Source organism: Eptatretus burgeri, chromosome 4 (assembly GCF_056783735.1).
Source record: "Eptatretus burgeri isolate ZD-2024b chromosome 4, Ebu_testis_v1, whole genome shotgun sequence".
Classification (NCBI taxonomy): domain Eukaryota; kingdom Metazoa; phylum Chordata; class Myxini; order Myxiniformes; family Myxinidae; genus Eptatretus; species Eptatretus burgeri.
This window is the reverse complement of record NC_140964.1, coordinates 41,999,224-42,016,945: the sequence shown is the minus strand read 5'-3', so window position 1 is coordinate 42,016,945 and position 17,722 is coordinate 41,999,224. Positions and strand designations below refer to the sequence as shown.

Sequence of the window (17,722 nt, the reverse complement as noted above, 5' to 3'; positions counted from 1 at the left end):
TGTTTTAGACCAACCCCCCCCCCCCCCCAAAAAAAAATGTTGGAGAAAAGAACTATAACTCCATCAGCACTGTTGACATCATATTTAATGAATAAGATATAAGGTTCACTTGAGTGACCCAGCAGTATTGGCGGAGGAGGTTTTGCACTCTCCCGAGTGCTCCCCCTCTAGTTTTTTTCATGAAAATATTTTTTCGTGAACCAATAAAGCTTTACATTGCATGAGGTTTCATTTTGAAAAACTGGGCATGACAGGGGAACAGCCACGTTTCAAAATGGCTGCTACATGGCCACCAAGAAATGAATGTAAGTTTTGTAGAAACATTGTATAAGAATCGTTTTGAAATCTAAAATGGGGTATGCGGAATACAAATGGCATTGTTGAAAATGAAAATCTCCTGTTCCAGGCTCTCCCTTATCCGATTGCCTGATCTTACCTCTTCCTTCAGTAGTTCCAATTCCCGTTTTTCCTTTTCCAGCTTTGTTTTCCATTCTTCTTCCAAGCTCTTCCTATCCTGGGAGTTACTAATTTGCTCCTCCTCTATTCTTTTGTTCAGTTTGCTCTTCTCTTGTTCCAACTTATGGGTACTCCCCTCTACCTTCCTCATTTCTTCCTGTAGTTCCTTGAACTGTCTCGACTTTTCCAACAATTTTTCCTTCCTTTGATCCAGGTATTTCTCTCCTCTTTTTATCTTCTGTTCTAGGCTTTCTCTTATCTGATTGCCTGATCTTACCTCTTCCTTCAGTTGTTTCAATTCCAAATTGTGTTCATATTGTTGTGGTTACCACCCGTTCGGCGTGCGGGCGACCGCTTCTAGCCAATGGCGGCCGCTCTCGCCCACCGAACGGACAAACCTAGTCGCAGCTTTCGGATCAACGCCGAAATCCAGCTACGGGTGTATCTTTAATCACACCACAGCCTTGTCAATACTCTACCCGCGCTACAGGGTCCGATCGCCGAATGGTCGATTTACCTAATTAATCGCGCGGGCAGACTACCGAGAGACTGTACCTCAACGGGGCCTGCTTGGAAATGAGCCACTAAGCAGCTCGCTCAGTTTTGTGATAACCGAGCGGGGTATTATCGCGAAGCCCCGTTGGACCCGATTCTCTTATCGGTTATTAAGAACCAACTATATCCCGAATGCAATACTGCAGCTCAATTAAGGGAAAGGACGCAACGAACAGGTCGACATTCACATACGGACATTTATTACACACACGACACATATGCACTCATGCAGTCATGTATGCAATCAGGCGAGGCAAACAAAAGCAATGCATGTACAAGCACGTATGTAAGCAATGGGGGTCGGGGAACAGGACACGAGCAGAAAGAGAACTACAACCGTTTGTCTATAGTTATTATCGTACACTTAACCAGGTTTACTTAACAGACACGGCGCCACAGACTCTCATACAAAAATCCGGAAATAAAAGGAAAGAAAATCGTGACCGTGAGGTGGATTCTCAGGCTCCGTCCTCCTCGATCCGACCTTGTCACGACCGGCCCAGTGAGTGCTGGCATCTCGGCACCTTCAATCTCGTTTTCCCCACTCTCGTCACGACCGACCCAGGGATCCAGAGCGCGCGCGATCCAGCGAGCGCGATCCAGCGAGCGCGTGCGATGCAGGGCCCAGAGAGAGAGATCCAGCGAGTGCTATCCAGCGAGCGCGATGCAGAGCCCAGAGAGAGACAAAAGCTTCAGTGTACGTACACACACACACACACACACACTCCAGAGCCTGCACCTCCTCCTTACATCTCCAGCTCCGCCCGCCCTCACCTCCCGCCGCTTCTTCCTGCAGGCGCGGGAAACTTCCAGAAGAAGGGCGTTTTTTTCCCCTGGATCGGGCCTTTCTTTTGCCTTTTTTTCAAAGCTTTCGTTGGTTTTTGTTACTCTCGCAAGGTTATTCGTTGGGGGGAGAGGGTGAGGCCGTCATCCGTTCTCCCTCGACGAATGCCAGGCTTCTTGCAACCGTGTGCCGAGGTGGAAACGCGGTGGTGGTTGTGGTTACAGTGGTTGTGGTGATGGTGGCGTGGCTGGCGTTTTGTAGTGGTAGTGATGGTGGTGTTGTTGGGCGGTTATGGTTAAGGTGGTTGTTGTGAAGGCAGTTGTGGAGAAGGTGGCTGTGGTTGTTGAGATGCAGTTGGTGGTGGTTGTGGTGGTTGAGAGGCGGTTGGTGCCAAAATCAAGATAGTAAAAGAAAAACGGCTACCTCAAAGATCACAGCCCTGTTACACGAATAAATCCCCGCTAGATGATGGTGGGGAGATCTAAACTGAACACGTACTTATCGACATAACTGATCTAAGGACCTATATGGTGTCCTGTGAATTTCCACAACCGTAACAATATTTTTCCTTTTCTTGGCTTTTTTTCCATTCTTTTTCCAAGTTCTCCCTATCCTGGGAGTTACTAGTTTGCTCTTCCTCTATTCTTTTGTTCAGTTTGCTCTTCTCATATTCCAAATTATGGGTAAACAACACTACTTTATTCTTTTCTCCACATAGTTTGTCGACTCTGTTGGCTAAGTCCTCTTTCAGCAACTGAATTCGTTCCCGTACATCGGCCAATTGTTGTAACCCACCGTACACATCCTTTTCCTGAATCTCGTCTGAGTGCCGTTGTGCCTCGTCCAATTCAATTTGTACCTCCTTTATATAATTCTCATAACACTTCACCTGTTCCAAGGCATCCCCCAATCGTATCTGAAGTTTGCCAATGTTCGCGTAGTCGTCCTGCCTCGCCTGTCATGGCGCATGCCGTGACCACGTAGTTTGAACCGGTGGTTGGGAGCCACCACCTCATGTTGTGCCGTTCGTTGCGCTATTAATAGCCCACTCCCGCTTCGTGTCGCGCCAAGGTGGAGCCGCACCACCATCTTGCGACTCCATTTTATTAATAATTTCGCAGTTTTATACCCGATCCGCTCAAAATAAAATCAAATTTGTGAGCGTCGTTTTTTGTTTTTTTTTCCCCTCGCGCCTCTCGTAACCAATGTTCAGGGTGCGAAATGCACCACAGGTCCAAATATCCCGTTCCTGACTACCAAATGTTAAGGATCGGCAACGGAGGGATTCTCAACCCACTCCGGACACCAATTGTTAATGGCTTCCGCGGTGTCGGGATTCGAAGTCCGTCACCAGTTTTTTTTTTTTTAACGAATCGGGCGGATCCATCGGCGCGACACGAACTAATTCAAAGCAGAAACTTCATACGAATCAGCCAGATTTATTGGGGACATCGGGGAACACGACACAAGCAAAACATTCACGACAATGTTATAATTAATCTATAACCCGTTCTTAACTTGGGAGACACGGATTACGGGTTTCGAAAGGAACTCTAACGAGATAAACCTTTTACGACATGCAGACAAGACATGGACAGCATGCAGACAAGACAGAGTACTTAGTGATGTTTCATGGACGAGAGGAAAGTGTCAAAAGCACGAATGTGGCTCGTGACAAGCGGATGTCCACGGATTCGAGCCCCAAGCTCGAGCATGCCGCCTGGCAAGATGGCGCTCGTCCTCCTTTGTCGCACAGCCCACACACGCGGCCTCCGTGTGCTCAGACCCCGCGAGGTCGACTGCTCCAGACCGTCAGGTCGATGATGGGTTTCAGCTGGTTTCTCACGAGGTCCAGCATACAAGTCTAGGCCTGGCCTGTTCACCAGGCCTCCTTCACGATAGCAGATCGCAGACAGACACAGCCATCCCCTACACAGCAGATCACGACTCCCACCAATCGTCTCTCATCCAGCTGAGGGCAGACAGATCTCATGCAGTCCTTTCCCTGCCTTTCCTTCAGCCCTGGCGCGCTTCTCCAGGCCGGTGCGCTCAGGCTCAGTTTCTCTCCCGGCAGAATCACCAATGCCTTTCCTTCTTTCTGCTTGCCTCCAAGCCCACAGGCTCCTCCCCTCAGTTTCACTTCCTTCTCTAGGCCACTCCCTCTCAGCCGATTGGGCGGGGCCTTGTCTGGAGAGAGAAAGGAAGGAAGAAGAATCTCTCGGTTCACCACCACTGCACAAACAAATAACAGCCTGTGACACCTCCCGACACAAATGTAACGTCAAATTACCGAACAACCTGGCTAAACATGCATTTAATGGGGGAGCTGGGCTAATCCTATATTTAGTGGCACACTAAGCGCCATTTCCGGCCTGGTGTTGGCGCAGTGGTTTGGGCAGCGGCTTGGGATCCAAAATATCCTGAGTTCAAGCCCCATTGGGCCACTGAATTAATACACCAGGGGGTTGACTCAGCCTGTCATCCTTCTGAGGTTGGCGAAATGAGTACCAGTATACTGGGCCGGTGTATACCCCAGTTAAAATAGGTGTACCAGATCCCTGTGTCATAAGAGGCGACCAGGGTTGCGTCAGGAAGGGCATCCGGCGTAAAACATGTGCCAAATCACTCTGCGAATCATACGGATGATCCGCTGTGGCGACCCCAAACAGGAGCAGCCGAAAGCAGAAGAAGACTAAGCGCCATTTCCGTAACAATATACATATACATATATACATTTACATATACATATATATATACATATATACATATATACATATATATACATATATACATATACATACATATACATATATTCGTATACATATACACATATATACATATACATATACATATACATATATACATATATACATATATACATATTATGGTGTACCACTTTTGCAAAAGTAGTTGCTGGAATGAAGCACTATGTGCCTATCGATTCCACTAGTGAAGTTAGTTGATCGACCAAAGTTTGAAAATTTTCCCGCCTTTTTTGACCGCAGGCCGCCATTTTGAAATTTCAGGAAAAATCCATATTTTTGGAAATAATATTGATTTTTGAATATTTAAAAATATATATTTCTCTGTGTTTAGATTGTCGAATGCACTTCAGTAGGCACCAGTATGATACCAAGTACCCGTAAATATTATTCACAAACTTGTCCCGACATTTTGAGAAGGGGTTGCCATTTTGGAAATTCAGTGAAAATCGTATATTTTGTGTATATCGAATGAAATGTTTTTTTAAAATTATTTGTGTACTTGCAGATAAACCTTGACTGACCAATGATCAGGGCTCCTGTGGCTATGTGGGACAAGTTCGCTCTTTACAGGAAATTTTGCGAAAGTGCTAATTCTTTGCGTGTCGTAAATTATCTAACTTTAAGAGGAATTAAGCTAGTGTCTGACTTTATTCATATGTGCAATTATGAGAAACAACGTCAAGCATTGCTACAGTGTGTGGAAGAGCACAGGATGCTTTACCCAGACTATACAAAACAAACGCTATGTTCTCTATAAGATATCTGTGTGTTGCTTGTTTGCTAGATTGTTATGTTGTCATATATGAAAACCATGTCGCTTAAGACATATTTGGTTGTTCTCATAATTAATTGATCATGCTCTCATTTGTCATTAATAATGTCTTTATGAAAACGCTACTACTGATATTCTGTAAATGCCTAACAATGTGCCGTGCAATAATTGTCAAAATATGGGATTTTCAGTGAAATTCCAAAATGGCAACCCCTTCTCAAAATGTTGGGACAAGTTTGTGAATAATATTTACAGGTACTGACTATCATACTGGTGCCTACTGAAGTGTATTCGGCCATCGAAACACAGATAAATATATTTTTTAAAATATTCAAAAATCAATATTATTTCCAAAAATATGGATTTTTCCTGAAATTTCAAAATGGCGGCCCGCGGTCAAAAAAGGCGGGAAAATTTTCAATCTTTGGTCGATCACCGAACTTCACTAGTGGAATCGATAGGCACAGAGTGCTTCATTCCAGCAACTACTTTTGCAAAAGTGGTACACCCTAATATAGATATATATATATATATATATATATATATATATATATATATATATATATATATAGATATTATATATATATATATATATACACAATTATACATATATATACATATATATATATATATTTACATGTATATACATATATATTGGTTCACGAGTCAGTAAGTGACCACTATATTCGTTATAGGCGTGTGTCTGTCTGTCTGTCTGTCTGTCTGTCTGTCTGTCTGTCTGTCTGTCTATCTGTCTGTCCCGAGCATAGCTCTGTGGGTTTTGATCCGATCCTGATAAAAATTTTGGTGGGAGGTTTGTAAATATATATATATATATATATATATATATATATATATATATATATATATATATATATATATATATATATATATATATATATATATATATATATATATATATATATATATATATATATATATATATATATATATATATATATATATATATATATATATATATATATATATATATATATATATATATATATATATATATATATATATATATATATATATATATATATATATATATATATATATATATATATATATATATATATATATATATATATATATATATATATATATATATATATATATATATATATATATATATATATATATATATATATATATATATATATATATATATATATATATATATATATATATATAAACGTATATATATACATATATATATATAAACATATATACATATATATATATATATATATATCTATATATATATATATATATATATATATATATAGATATACACACACACACATATATATTTATATATATGTATACATATATTTCTGACGAATGCATAAATTAATTTGATTGTAAAAGAGTTTTTATTAATGTGTACTATATTATAACATGTGCAATTTTGATTTGCAGATCAGAATATCTGCGGGACGAGCTTCACTTCTGCAGAGACGAAAAAGACGCCGACCGACGCCGACGATATGATGACGACACGTATTACGTCACCCAGTGCCCCGTCCCGCTACGCCGATATGATGACGACACGTGTTACGTCACCCCGTGCCCCGTCCCGCTACGCCGATATGATGACGACACGTGTTACGTCACCCCGTACCTCGTCCCTCCACGCCGAGATGCTGGCCAGGCAGGTGTCCGATCAGACGGCGCATTTCGCGACTTTTTAGTGACAATCATCGGCAATAATCACCAAGCCGGGCGGAGTTGTTGTATAAAGAGGGAAACGTTGAACGAGACAAGCCGACTCGCAATCCCGCGCACTTTGGGGTGGAATACGTGGCACGATGTGGCGGCTTCGGCTTCCCGGATCCACCATGCGGTTGTTGCTTGTGGCTGCGCTGTTCGTGTCCCTCGTGGTGTTCCTGTTGATGCCCAAACTCTCTGCTGCGGGCGACAAGACGCAGCGAGGACCCCTGGTCACCGACAAGGTAATTTAAGGTCTCTTTCCCAAGAGGTTCCTTCTGTTAAGTGAAACGAACACACAGGTGTGCAAGGCGTCCAGGTAGCCGGGTTGTTTTTCAGTTTCCTCGGAGTTTTGTGAATGGATATTTATCGGTGCAAGCTCTTGCCGACACATCACTGCTTTGTTCTGGATGCTTGTAGTGATGTTTTAAACGACCCGAAGCCGCCAGGACGTCGTGTTTTGTCTCCAGTGCTCCTCGGACTCGTCTCCATTTTCTTGGAGACTATAATATGGTGGAGTGTTGTGGGCACGTGACATGTTTCACCAACACTACCTTGTGGCTCGGTCGTGCTGGGGCTGTACCGTGTTTGCTGTGTACCAACCAACCAGCACAGCAGGGTCCAGTACACGAGAGGGACTTCCCCCTAACACCTCGTCTGCTGAACTGAGCTGGGAACTGTATTGTTAGAGTACACTACACAATGATGAAGAATCACTTTATAATTTTTAGTAGTCGGATCCTGATGCGGATCTTCACCAAAATCTAATCAGTTCGTCCTTGTCACACACCGAACCTGTCCACAAAATTTCATCCGGATCCGTCCACAACTTTTTTGAGATATCCTGTACACAAACAAACAGACAGAAAGGGGTGAAAACATATCCTCCTTCACGTTCGGGGCAGGAGGTAACGAGAGAATGGTAAGGAGCGATCTGAACACTGGTCCCAAGGCAACCCGACTTCGAATCAAATCTCTATTTGCAGTTTTCCCAAAATAACACAATAGATTTCATGAAGGTAAATAATTATGCAAATTATATATTGTTGCGGATTCGCGCCCGCCGGCGTGCTGACGGCCACGTAACTCGAATCGCGGCACGTCGCCCACCGGACGGACAATCCAGTCGTGACCCTCTCGGACTAACGCCGGGAACCAGTCACGGGTGGACCTTTCGGTCTCACCGCGATCGAGCCAATCAGCCCCCGCGTGGGATAGGGTTGCTCGCCAAATTCGACCTACCTAAGTACCCACGCGGAGGGTAGACCCGGCGATCGCACCTCGCCGCAGGTCGACTTCGGACACAGGCCACTTAAGCGACCCGTTCCGTACTATCAGAATAACCGAGCGGTGTTATCGTCGACCTCGACGGTTCGATTAATTATCGGGCGTATTCAGCCCACTACCAACCCTTTACGTGAAGCAAGATGAGGATTCAATGGGAGAAATGACGAAGCGAAGCGGGAAACAGTTCAACACAAAAGCACATTTATTCGCGGCACACGGGAAGCACACATATACAATTCCACCAAAAGCACACAGAAAAAACACAATTCCATTTACACAAAAAGCAAATATAAAAGCGAAAACAATGCAGAGCTAATACCGACTACCGAGCACACGGCAACACTTATACAATTCTACCTCACAGACGGCGCCGACAACACATACCCAAAACCAAGGAAAAGAAATACCCTCAAGGATGAGGCGGGCCTGAGGCCGAGACCGGGTCGCGCCTACCCGTCTGGTGATGAGACGCGGAGCGGCGATGGCGCCTCACTCCGCGGGCCTCGCGGACAGTGTCTGGCAGGGGGTGGGAAAGGGGCCCCCTTGGTCGCACTATCTCAGCGCGGGGGGAAACAGGAGGGGGTTGCTGATGCTCGGGGTATAGAGGATCTTTATTATCCCTGGTGTGCGTCTCCACCTCGGCCAGGTCGCGCTGCCGGCCTCCCTCGGGCGTGCAGCTCCCGGCACCGACGCGAGCACCCCCTCGTCTGCCTTCGCCGCTGCCGCCTCTCCGCCTCTGGACTCTCCGACTCTGGACTCTTCTTTGGACTCTCCCGTTGGACTCTTCTTTGGACTCTCCCGTTGGACTCTTCTTTGGACTCTCCCCTTCTCGACTCTCTTCAGCTTCTCCAGCTACTGCAGGCTTCGGGCTCCAGACTTCCACACCCTCTGACTGACGAACACGGTCCTTTTATCCCCCCGTAGCTTCGCCTTTGACCCCCTCCCTTTGACCTTTCACCTCGCTCCCCATTGGCCCGAGAAAAAGTGGGCGTGAAGGCTTTTTGATCCACAAATTTGCATATATCGATCGTTCTGGAGGCGGGGCCAAATCGCCCCTCGCTCACCGATTGGACGGCAAAAAGTGGGCGTGTGTCGTTTTTGATCCGTTTTTGAAGCACAAAATCCGTGATTTTGTACACGCTGTTCAACGTGCGCCCTGCACGAGTCCAACACCGGTACCCACAGCGGGGCAAGAACGGTGGCGATGCTACGGTTGCGAGGTGTGACGTGAAGGTCGTGGCGGTTGTGGTGAAGCGGCGTTGTGGTTGGTGGTTGATGTTGTGGTTGTGGTGGTAATCATGGCGGTTGGTCCAAAATAAAGATAGTAAAAGAAAAACGGCTATCCTGAAGAGTCGCAGCTCGCATAAATGACATGTATTCCCACTAGACAACGGGTTTGGGCCTAACTACACATGCACTTACCGAGATACCTCACCTAAGGGACCTGAATGGTGGTTTGCGAATTTGGTAACCACAACACTATACACGCGCACGCACACGCACCCACGCGACATGGCAAAAAGTATGTGGACACGCTCGTCCATCTCATTCCAAAATCATGGGCATTAATATGGAGTTGCTCCCCCCTTTGCTGCTACAACAGCCTCCAGTCTTCTGAGAAGGCTTTCGAGGTGTTGGAACATTGCTGCGGGGATTTGCTTCCATTCAGCCACAAGAGCATTAGTGAGGTTGGGCACTGATGATGGGCGATTAGGTCTGACTCGCAGTCGGCGTTCCAATTCATCCCAGAGGTGGTCAATGGGGTTGAGATCAGGGCTCTGTGCAGGCCAGTTAAGTTCTTCCACACCGATCTCGTCAAACCATTTCTGTGTGGACCTTCCTTTGTGCATGGGAGCATTGTCATGCTGAAACAGGAAAGAGCCTTCCACAAACTGTTACCACAAAGTTGGAAGCACGGAATCATCGAGAACAGGGATCTCCAAACAGCGTCCCGCGGGCCACATGCGGCCCCTTCGATGGATTTATGCGGCCCGCGGTGCCATATCAAGTTTACATTACAATGCGCCCCGCGATACTGCCAATTTGTCAGGGTCAATGCTCAAAGCCTTCTGTAATTTTTATTATGATTTTGATTCATATTAGACACGTGTTTTTAACACGATTATTCATTTATCATATTCGTTGGCAAGAAAAATATATTCAGCACTAATTTTTGTTTAAATTTCCGCATATTAATTATGTGTATATATATATATATATATATATATATATATATATATATACATATATATGTATATATATATATGTATGTATATATATATGTATATATATATATATATATATATATATATATATATATATATATGTATATATATATATGTATATATATATATATATATATATATATATATATATATATATATATATATATATATATATATATATATATATATATATATATATATATATATATATATATATATATATATATATATATATATATATATATATATATATAATTCAGAGATGCCAACTTTTAGAAATCAGAATTAGGGAGGATTTGCAACCGACACCAAATAATGTGCGCTAAGCGCACATCTCGAGCGCGGAGCGCTCGACCCTCGCGGCGGGGTCCAGGGCCCGCCTTAGGGCCCTGGAAGCTCTGGGGTTCTAGACGCTCTCTAGTGCCCTCTGAGCCCTATTTTGGAGCATTTAACATGTTAAGAATTCCCACTTTTTGAACAAAAAAAGGGGAAAATTGTGCACTTTTTAATGTTACATGTATGTTAATATTAGTAAGTTAGGGGACAATCAAAGATTAACAAAAAGCACAAAAGAAGCAATATTTTTCTTACCTTACTGGCTGGTACTACTGCTGCTTGCTTTTTCCATGGCAGCTTTGCTGAGTGACAGCTGTGTGGCTCTTTTAGCCCTTCTGATTATGTCTTTGCTGTATTCTCTCTGGTAGCAAGGGGTGCTATGAGCTAGTTTTTCAATTAAGAGAGCTTCCAGGGTTTTGACACTCAAATTGGGACGAAATTCAGTATGATTCTTCCGTACAAGACTGAGTGCCCGCTCACATGATGCGTTCGAATGAGGAATGACCAAGATTCCCTTCATCACTTTGCTCAAATTAGGATACTTCTTGGCACCAGTGCAGGGATCTGTGAGCTGTGAAATCCGATGCCACTGCTCATCCACTCTCACTGTCTCAGTAGCAATTGTAGCTATGGAGGCGTCTGCCTGGTAGTGAGCGAATTCACTCTCAAGACTGTCTATGTCACTATCATCGCCACTGAACAGACAGGGGAATTTCTTGATGAAAAACTCCACACAGTCAAACCCCACTTCTTGGTGTAGCTTAACATCCAGCACCTGAGCATGCTTGGCTAATTCATCATCTAGCGGCCAGGTTTTGAAGATGTAATTGCAGGCTTTCACATAATATGAGCGAACTGCACTGAAGAAACCTTGGATGTCTGACTCACTCAGAGTGAAGGTGGATTTCTTGAGACTCCTTTGTTCCCTTATATACAGTTTGGCATCGTTCCCAATCATGAGGTCCTCATCATTCTTCTGATGATTTCTGTCAGAGAAGGGTACATTTACCAGAGCAACCGATGACGCCGATGGTTTCAAAAACCGTACGAAGATATCTTTCAGAAGACCATTCAATTCTCCGTGCAGGAGATGAATACAGGGTTCGTCTCTTTGGAGCAGAAGATTCCCCTTCTCAAAAAGCTTGTTAGCATATCGAAGGAAGAAACAATAGAGTTTTGTTTGTGGAGACAAGAACATCCTGTTGACACGTTTTTCTCTAGATTCTTGCACAGTGTTTGAGGAAGATGCGCTTTTAGTTGTAGAACTCGTAGTACACTTAGCCGCAGGGCGATCACACTTGCGTTTACTGCCAGCAGAAGAGGTCAGACTCGTAGTACCAGATCCAATTTTACGTTTGAGGAGAGAGCTTGAGGTAGGTGCAGCCAAGGAAGAAGACCTCTGATTCGAAGGTTTTGCTGAGCTTCTATCAAGTGATTTGGCAAAAGCAGAACTTAACTTGGGTCCTTCTTTGCCTGTAGATGGGACTATCACAGTCTTTCTCGACTCTGAAGGGATCTGCTTTGTAGATGAACGTGATGAAGGGCCGGTGATGCTACCTGCTCTCAGCATTGGTTTTGGTGCTGTCCCTGCTGTCTTCTTCGCAGCAGATACTGCAGTGGTAGTGGTGAATGCTGCTCCACTAGTGCTTGATCCTGCAGTGCCAGTACTGTCAGTAGATACAGTGCCGTCCTTCTTGCTCGTTGTTAGAGTCTTGGCTACAGTTGGTTGCATTTTTCTTCGTACTTCTTCTTTGAAGAAGAGGCGAAGTGGCTCCCACTGTTCAATCAGCCTGTCTAGGCACTGACCAAGGGACAGCCACCTTGTTGCGACATGCTTCAGAATCTTGTGTGTCGGGGCATCACAGAGTTCTTGCAGTGCTTTCACTCCTTTGACGCGTTTACTACTTTTGTCCAAGTAGTAGTAAATATCGATGAGAAAGTCATCTAATTCAATGGGTAAGGCCTGAGCCGCCTTCTTGGCTGTATTGTGCATCATATGGCAAGGGCATCCCATGATGTAGCACTCTGGATTTTGTTTGTGGATATAAGCAGCGACTCCTTTGTGCTTGCCCACCATGACAGAGGCATTATCAGCACAAAAGGAAACACAATTTCCCCACGGAATTTTCCTGTCACTGAACTCATGATCAAGCAGTTTGAAAATGTTTTCTCCAGTGGAATCTTGTTTGCACGCAGGCAAACTTAGCAAACCTTGCTTCACAATCCCAGCACTGTTGTCATAGTACGAAATCAGGACAGGATATAGCTGGGCCTCACCACTGTCATTGCTACCGTCTGTAGCTAGGCTAAATGGAGCTAGTCCAGCAATATCGGCAATAGATGAAGCAGTAACATTTGACAACTCACCAATTATTGCTGAAGTTTTTGTTCTTGCACATCCATACTTTGAAGCAACTTTTGAATCTGGAAACATCTTTTGAAATAGAGGTCCAGCATGATCTGAGACTGATATTGGCAAGTTATGTTCCACAATAAATCCACTAAAGAGAAGTTCCGCTCGGGTAACATCCTCTTCCTCGCTTGTCCCTTGTTTGGTGAAATAATTCAGAAGTGTACCGGTACTCGTGCTCGAAGATCTCTCCTTTGCAATGTCTGTGTGCCGTTTGCTTCCAACGTGCTTCCGAATATCATCGCGACCTCCATGCTCAACTGAAATATCAACGCTGCATACTGTACAATACGCATGATGAATTCCTCTTTCAGACTTTCGAATACACGGGTATTGGAGACTGTATTCGGTCTTGTACTTCTGAGACCATTTCTTGGTCTTCGTAAGCTTCTTTTCTGCCATTTCGTAATCAACATCGAGGGCTTGAAGCATCGGTAACTTCGAAGTCGATGTTCCACAGCTGCAGCGCGACTCGTATAACTCTAGCGGCTGTTAAACACCGCACGGTGGTCGCGACCGCCGGGCTGGTACGGGGCCCAGCTGCATGCAGTGAGCGTATCGCATGCATATACACTGTGCATACATACCGCATGCACTAAATCTCAGTGCATGATCGCATAAGCGAGATCCAGACCCAATGTTTCGCTGCTCCTCATTTGAATTTGCAATTTTTTTACGTACAATTTGGTAGCAGCGAACGTTATGGAGTTACCACATGCTATACGTAGCAGACGATGCTTTTCATTCAATTCTCATACTAGTACATTCTGATTAGTGAACAGTGCAAAAATATCAAAATTTCGGGAGGATAAGGATAGTGATCGTAAGGGCGGGAGTTTGGGTGAATTTTCGGAAGCCTCCCGATAAAATCGGGAGGGTTGGCATCTGTGATAATTTTTTTTCCGGAATTTAGCGTCCTTTTTTTTAGGTGCGGCCCTCCGCCACTCACCACTTTGGTTTTGTGGCCCTCTGCCCAAAAAGGTTGGAGACCCCTGATCTAGAATATCATTGTATGCTGTAGCAATAAGATTTCCCTTCACTGAAACTAAGGGGCCCAGCCCGAACCATGAAAAACAACCTGAGACCATTATTCCTCCACCAATATATTTTGGGCCGGGGTTCGGCGATGATAAACAACCACTTGGGGGAGCAGTAGAGCCGTCTCCCACCGAACACCCGGAATTTAGGTCGTGACTCTCGGATAAGTCCGAAAGGTCACGGGTCCCTTAGCGGACCGTGGTCGCCAATATGTCGACGGTGTGGGGTAGGGTTAATTGCCTAATTTCAATATACCCAAGTACCGACGTCGTCTACCTACCGGGGAAAACCACACCCTCGACGGACCTCGGGCGGAGCGGACCGTTTACCAAGCCTGATCCGGGTGTAAACCGAGTGGGGATTACCAAGATCAGTCGGTCCAAATGAACAATTTACCGGCCCAAACGGCCTCACGAATTCTCAAGTCAGAACCATGCTGGGTCAATCAAAGAAAAGACAGAAACAAACTGGAACATTCAACACGGGGATTTATTTTACAAAGAATAATCGGGGAGGGGAGACACTGAAAGAGCAGAGTTATCATGAATAAAAGGCAGGCAATGTACAATGAAAGGAAAAGCACTTAACTATCCTACTTAAAGACGGGCCCACGGACGGACACACACGAAATGGACCCCTGGGTCTTTAGTCGGTCCTCAGCCCAGGAGAGAAAGGTGAGCTGGGGGACCAGAGCCGAGCCGGGTACCTGTCCTGCTTCGTGCGGTCACACTGACCCAAACCATTGGTGGGACTCGAACCCACGACCCAAAGTCCACGGCCCATGAACGAGACCGCTCAACCACGACCACCACTGTCTCAGACCGCTCCAACCACTACACACGACCGTCTGCCACGACGACAGACTGCTCAGAATCGCCACGATCCTCCTGTCTGCCGTCCTCTCGTCTCTCACAACCACTCTGCCGTCGCCACGATCACCCAGTCTGCCCAAAAACTGCTCCTCACAACCATTCTACTCCTCTTTAGGTGGGAGGGGCCTCTTCTCCTCGCTACTCGCCTCCTGATGGGCCGGGGGGTTGTCGGACAACTCGTGGCTGCCGTTGATTGGACGAGCTCACGGTGGGCGGAGGGAACCTCACCCCTGTACGTGACAGATGCATGTTGGTGATGGTGTTGTTGTAGTTGGTGATGTAGAGGATGTAGTTGTTGTAGATGTAGTTGTTGAAGATGTAAAAAAAAAACTAACTGGAAAATAACTCGTAGTGCACACACGAAATTCCCATTAGACAGAAGGAAGGATTCTAACTATTAACACATAATTATCGAAATAACTGAACTACGGGGACTCTGGCTGCTTGTGTGCACAAGGTTTCCAAATCCGTAACTATATATATTGTTGTGGTTACCAAATTCGCAAACCACCATTCAGGTCCCTTAGGTGAGGTATCTCGGTAAGTGCATGTGTAGTTAGGCCCAAACCCGTTGTCTAGTGGGAATACATGTCATTTATGCGAGCTGCGAATCTTCAGGATAGCCGTTTTTCTTTTACTATCTTTATTTTGGACCAACCGCCATGATTACCATCACAACCACCAACCACAACGCCGCTTCACCACAACCGCCACGACCTTTACCGTCACAACTCGCCACCATCGCATCACCGTCATCTCGCGCCACTCATGGGCACCGATGCTGGACTCGTGTAGGGCGCACGTTGAACAGCGTGTACAAAATCACGGATTTTGTGCTTCAAAAACGGATCAAAAACGACACACGCCCACTTTTTGCCGTCCAATCGGTGAGCGAGGGGCGATTTGGCCCCGCCTCCAGAACGATCGAGATATGCAAATTTGTGGATCAAAAAGCCTTCACGCCCACTTTTTCTCGGGCCAATGGGGAGCGAGGTGAAAGGTCAAAGGCGAAGTTACGGGTGGGATAAAAGGACGGTGTTCGTCAGTCAGAGGAGAGTCGCAAAGGAGAACGAGAACGAGAAGGAGTCGGAACGAGAAGGAGTCGGAACAAAAAGGAGAACGAGAACGAGAAGGAGTCGGAACGGAGGGGACGAGTGTGGAAGTCTGGAGCCCGAAGCCTGCAGTGGCTGGAGAAGCTGAAGAGAGTCGGACGAGGGGGTGCTCGCGTCGGTGCCGGGAGCTGCACGCCCGAGGGAGGCCGGCAGCGCGACCTGGCCGAGGTGGAGACGCACACCAGGGATAATAAAGATCCTCTATACCCCGAGCATCAGCAACCCCCTCCTGTTTCCCCCCGCGCTGAGATAGTGCGACCAAGGGGGCCCCGTTCCCACCCCCTACCAGACACCGTCCACGAGGCCCGCGGGTTGCGGGGCCATCGCCGCTCCGCGTCTCATCACCAGACGGGTAGGCCCGACCCGGTCTCGGCCTCAGGCCTGCCTCATTCTTGAGGTATTTCTTTTCCTTGGTTTTGGGTATGTGTTGTCGGCGCCGTCTGTGAAGTAGAATTGTATAAGTGTTGCCGTGTGCTCGGTAGTCGGTATTAGCTCTGCATTGTTTTCGCTTTCATATTTGCTTTTTGTGTAAATGGAATTGTTTTCTTTTTTTGTGTGCTTTTGGTGGAATTGTATTTGTGTGCTTCCCGTGTGCCGAGAATAAATGTGCTTTATTGTTGAACTGTTCTCCCGCTTCGCTTCGTCTTTTCCCCCATTGAACCCTCATCTTGCTTCACGTAAAGGGTTGGTAGTGGGCTGAATACGCCCGATAATTAATCGAACCGTCGAGGTCGACGATAACACCGCTCGGTTATTCTGATAGTACGGAACGGGTCGCTTAAGTGGCCCGTGTCCGAAGTCGACCTGCGGCGAGGTGCGATCGCCCGGTCTACCCTCCGCGTGGGTACTTAGGTAGGTCGAATTTGGCGAGCAACCCTATCCCACGCGGGGGCTGATTGGCTCGATCGCGGTGAGACCGAAAGGTCCACCCGTGACTGGTTCCCGGCGTTAGTCCGAGAGGGTCACGACTGGATTGTCCGTCCGGTGGGCGACGTGCCGCGATTCGAGTTACGTGGCCGTTCGCACGCCGGCGGGCGCGAAATCCGCAACACTGGTGTCAGGTCGTGCGATACAAATTCATCGCCCTCCTCGCGGCACTGGTATCGGAGAACAGGAAAACGGGCTGTCCTGTCTCCAATTAAATTCACGGGAATCGGTCCAGGGGTGAGAGAAGCGACCCCCGATTCCCTCCAAATTACGAGCGATTCAAATTAACCCTTCACGAGAAGCAAGATGGCGTCTCAAGGCGAGCGGGTGCCGGGTGGATTAGGTATGTGTAATAGTAATGTAGAATCCATGGTCCAGGATGGAATCCCCGTGCAGGAAATGTTGATTGTGCAGGAACACGGACTCGCCCAACTGAACCCAGGGCCCGAGGTGGGTGCGGCAGCCGCCGC

At 46.1% G+C, this 17,722-nt stretch overlaps 2 protein-coding genes across 20 annotated transcripts in view; one reads left to right on the top strand and one right to left on the bottom strand.

Moving 5' to 3' along the window:
- Positions 1 to 17,722, bottom strand: part of LOC147027882 (sorting nexin-2-like) — a 249,288-nt gene that overhangs the window by 78,611 nt on the left and 152,955 nt on the right. For 9 of the 19 annotated variants that reach the window (XM_085877607.1, XM_085877609.1, XM_085877606.1 and 6 more), the window contains one exon: positions 132 to 3,982. The exons of 2 other annotated variants lie outside the window; for them this stretch is intronic. In XM_085877607.1, coding sequence (XP_085733733.1) covers positions 3,675 to 3,982 — 308 coding nt within the window. In that variant the 3' untranslated portion in view covers positions 132 to 3,674. Of the gene's footprint in view, positions 1 to 130; positions 3,983 to 17,722 lie in introns of those variants that run through there. 8 more of the 19 variants (XM_085877614.1, XM_085877615.1, XM_085877618.1 and 5 more) reach the window with 4 other exon arrangements.
- The window catches only part of LOC147027884 (peptidyl-prolyl cis-trans isomerase B-like), a 35,535-nt gene continuing 24,755 nt past the window's right edge, over positions 6,943 to 17,722 (top strand). The window contains exon 1 of the mRNA XM_085877628.1: positions 6,943 to 7,290. Coding sequence (XP_085733754.1) covers positions 7,147 to 7,290 — 144 coding nt within the window. The 5' untranslated portion in view covers positions 6,943 to 7,146. The remainder of the gene's footprint in view (positions 7,291 to 17,722) is intronic.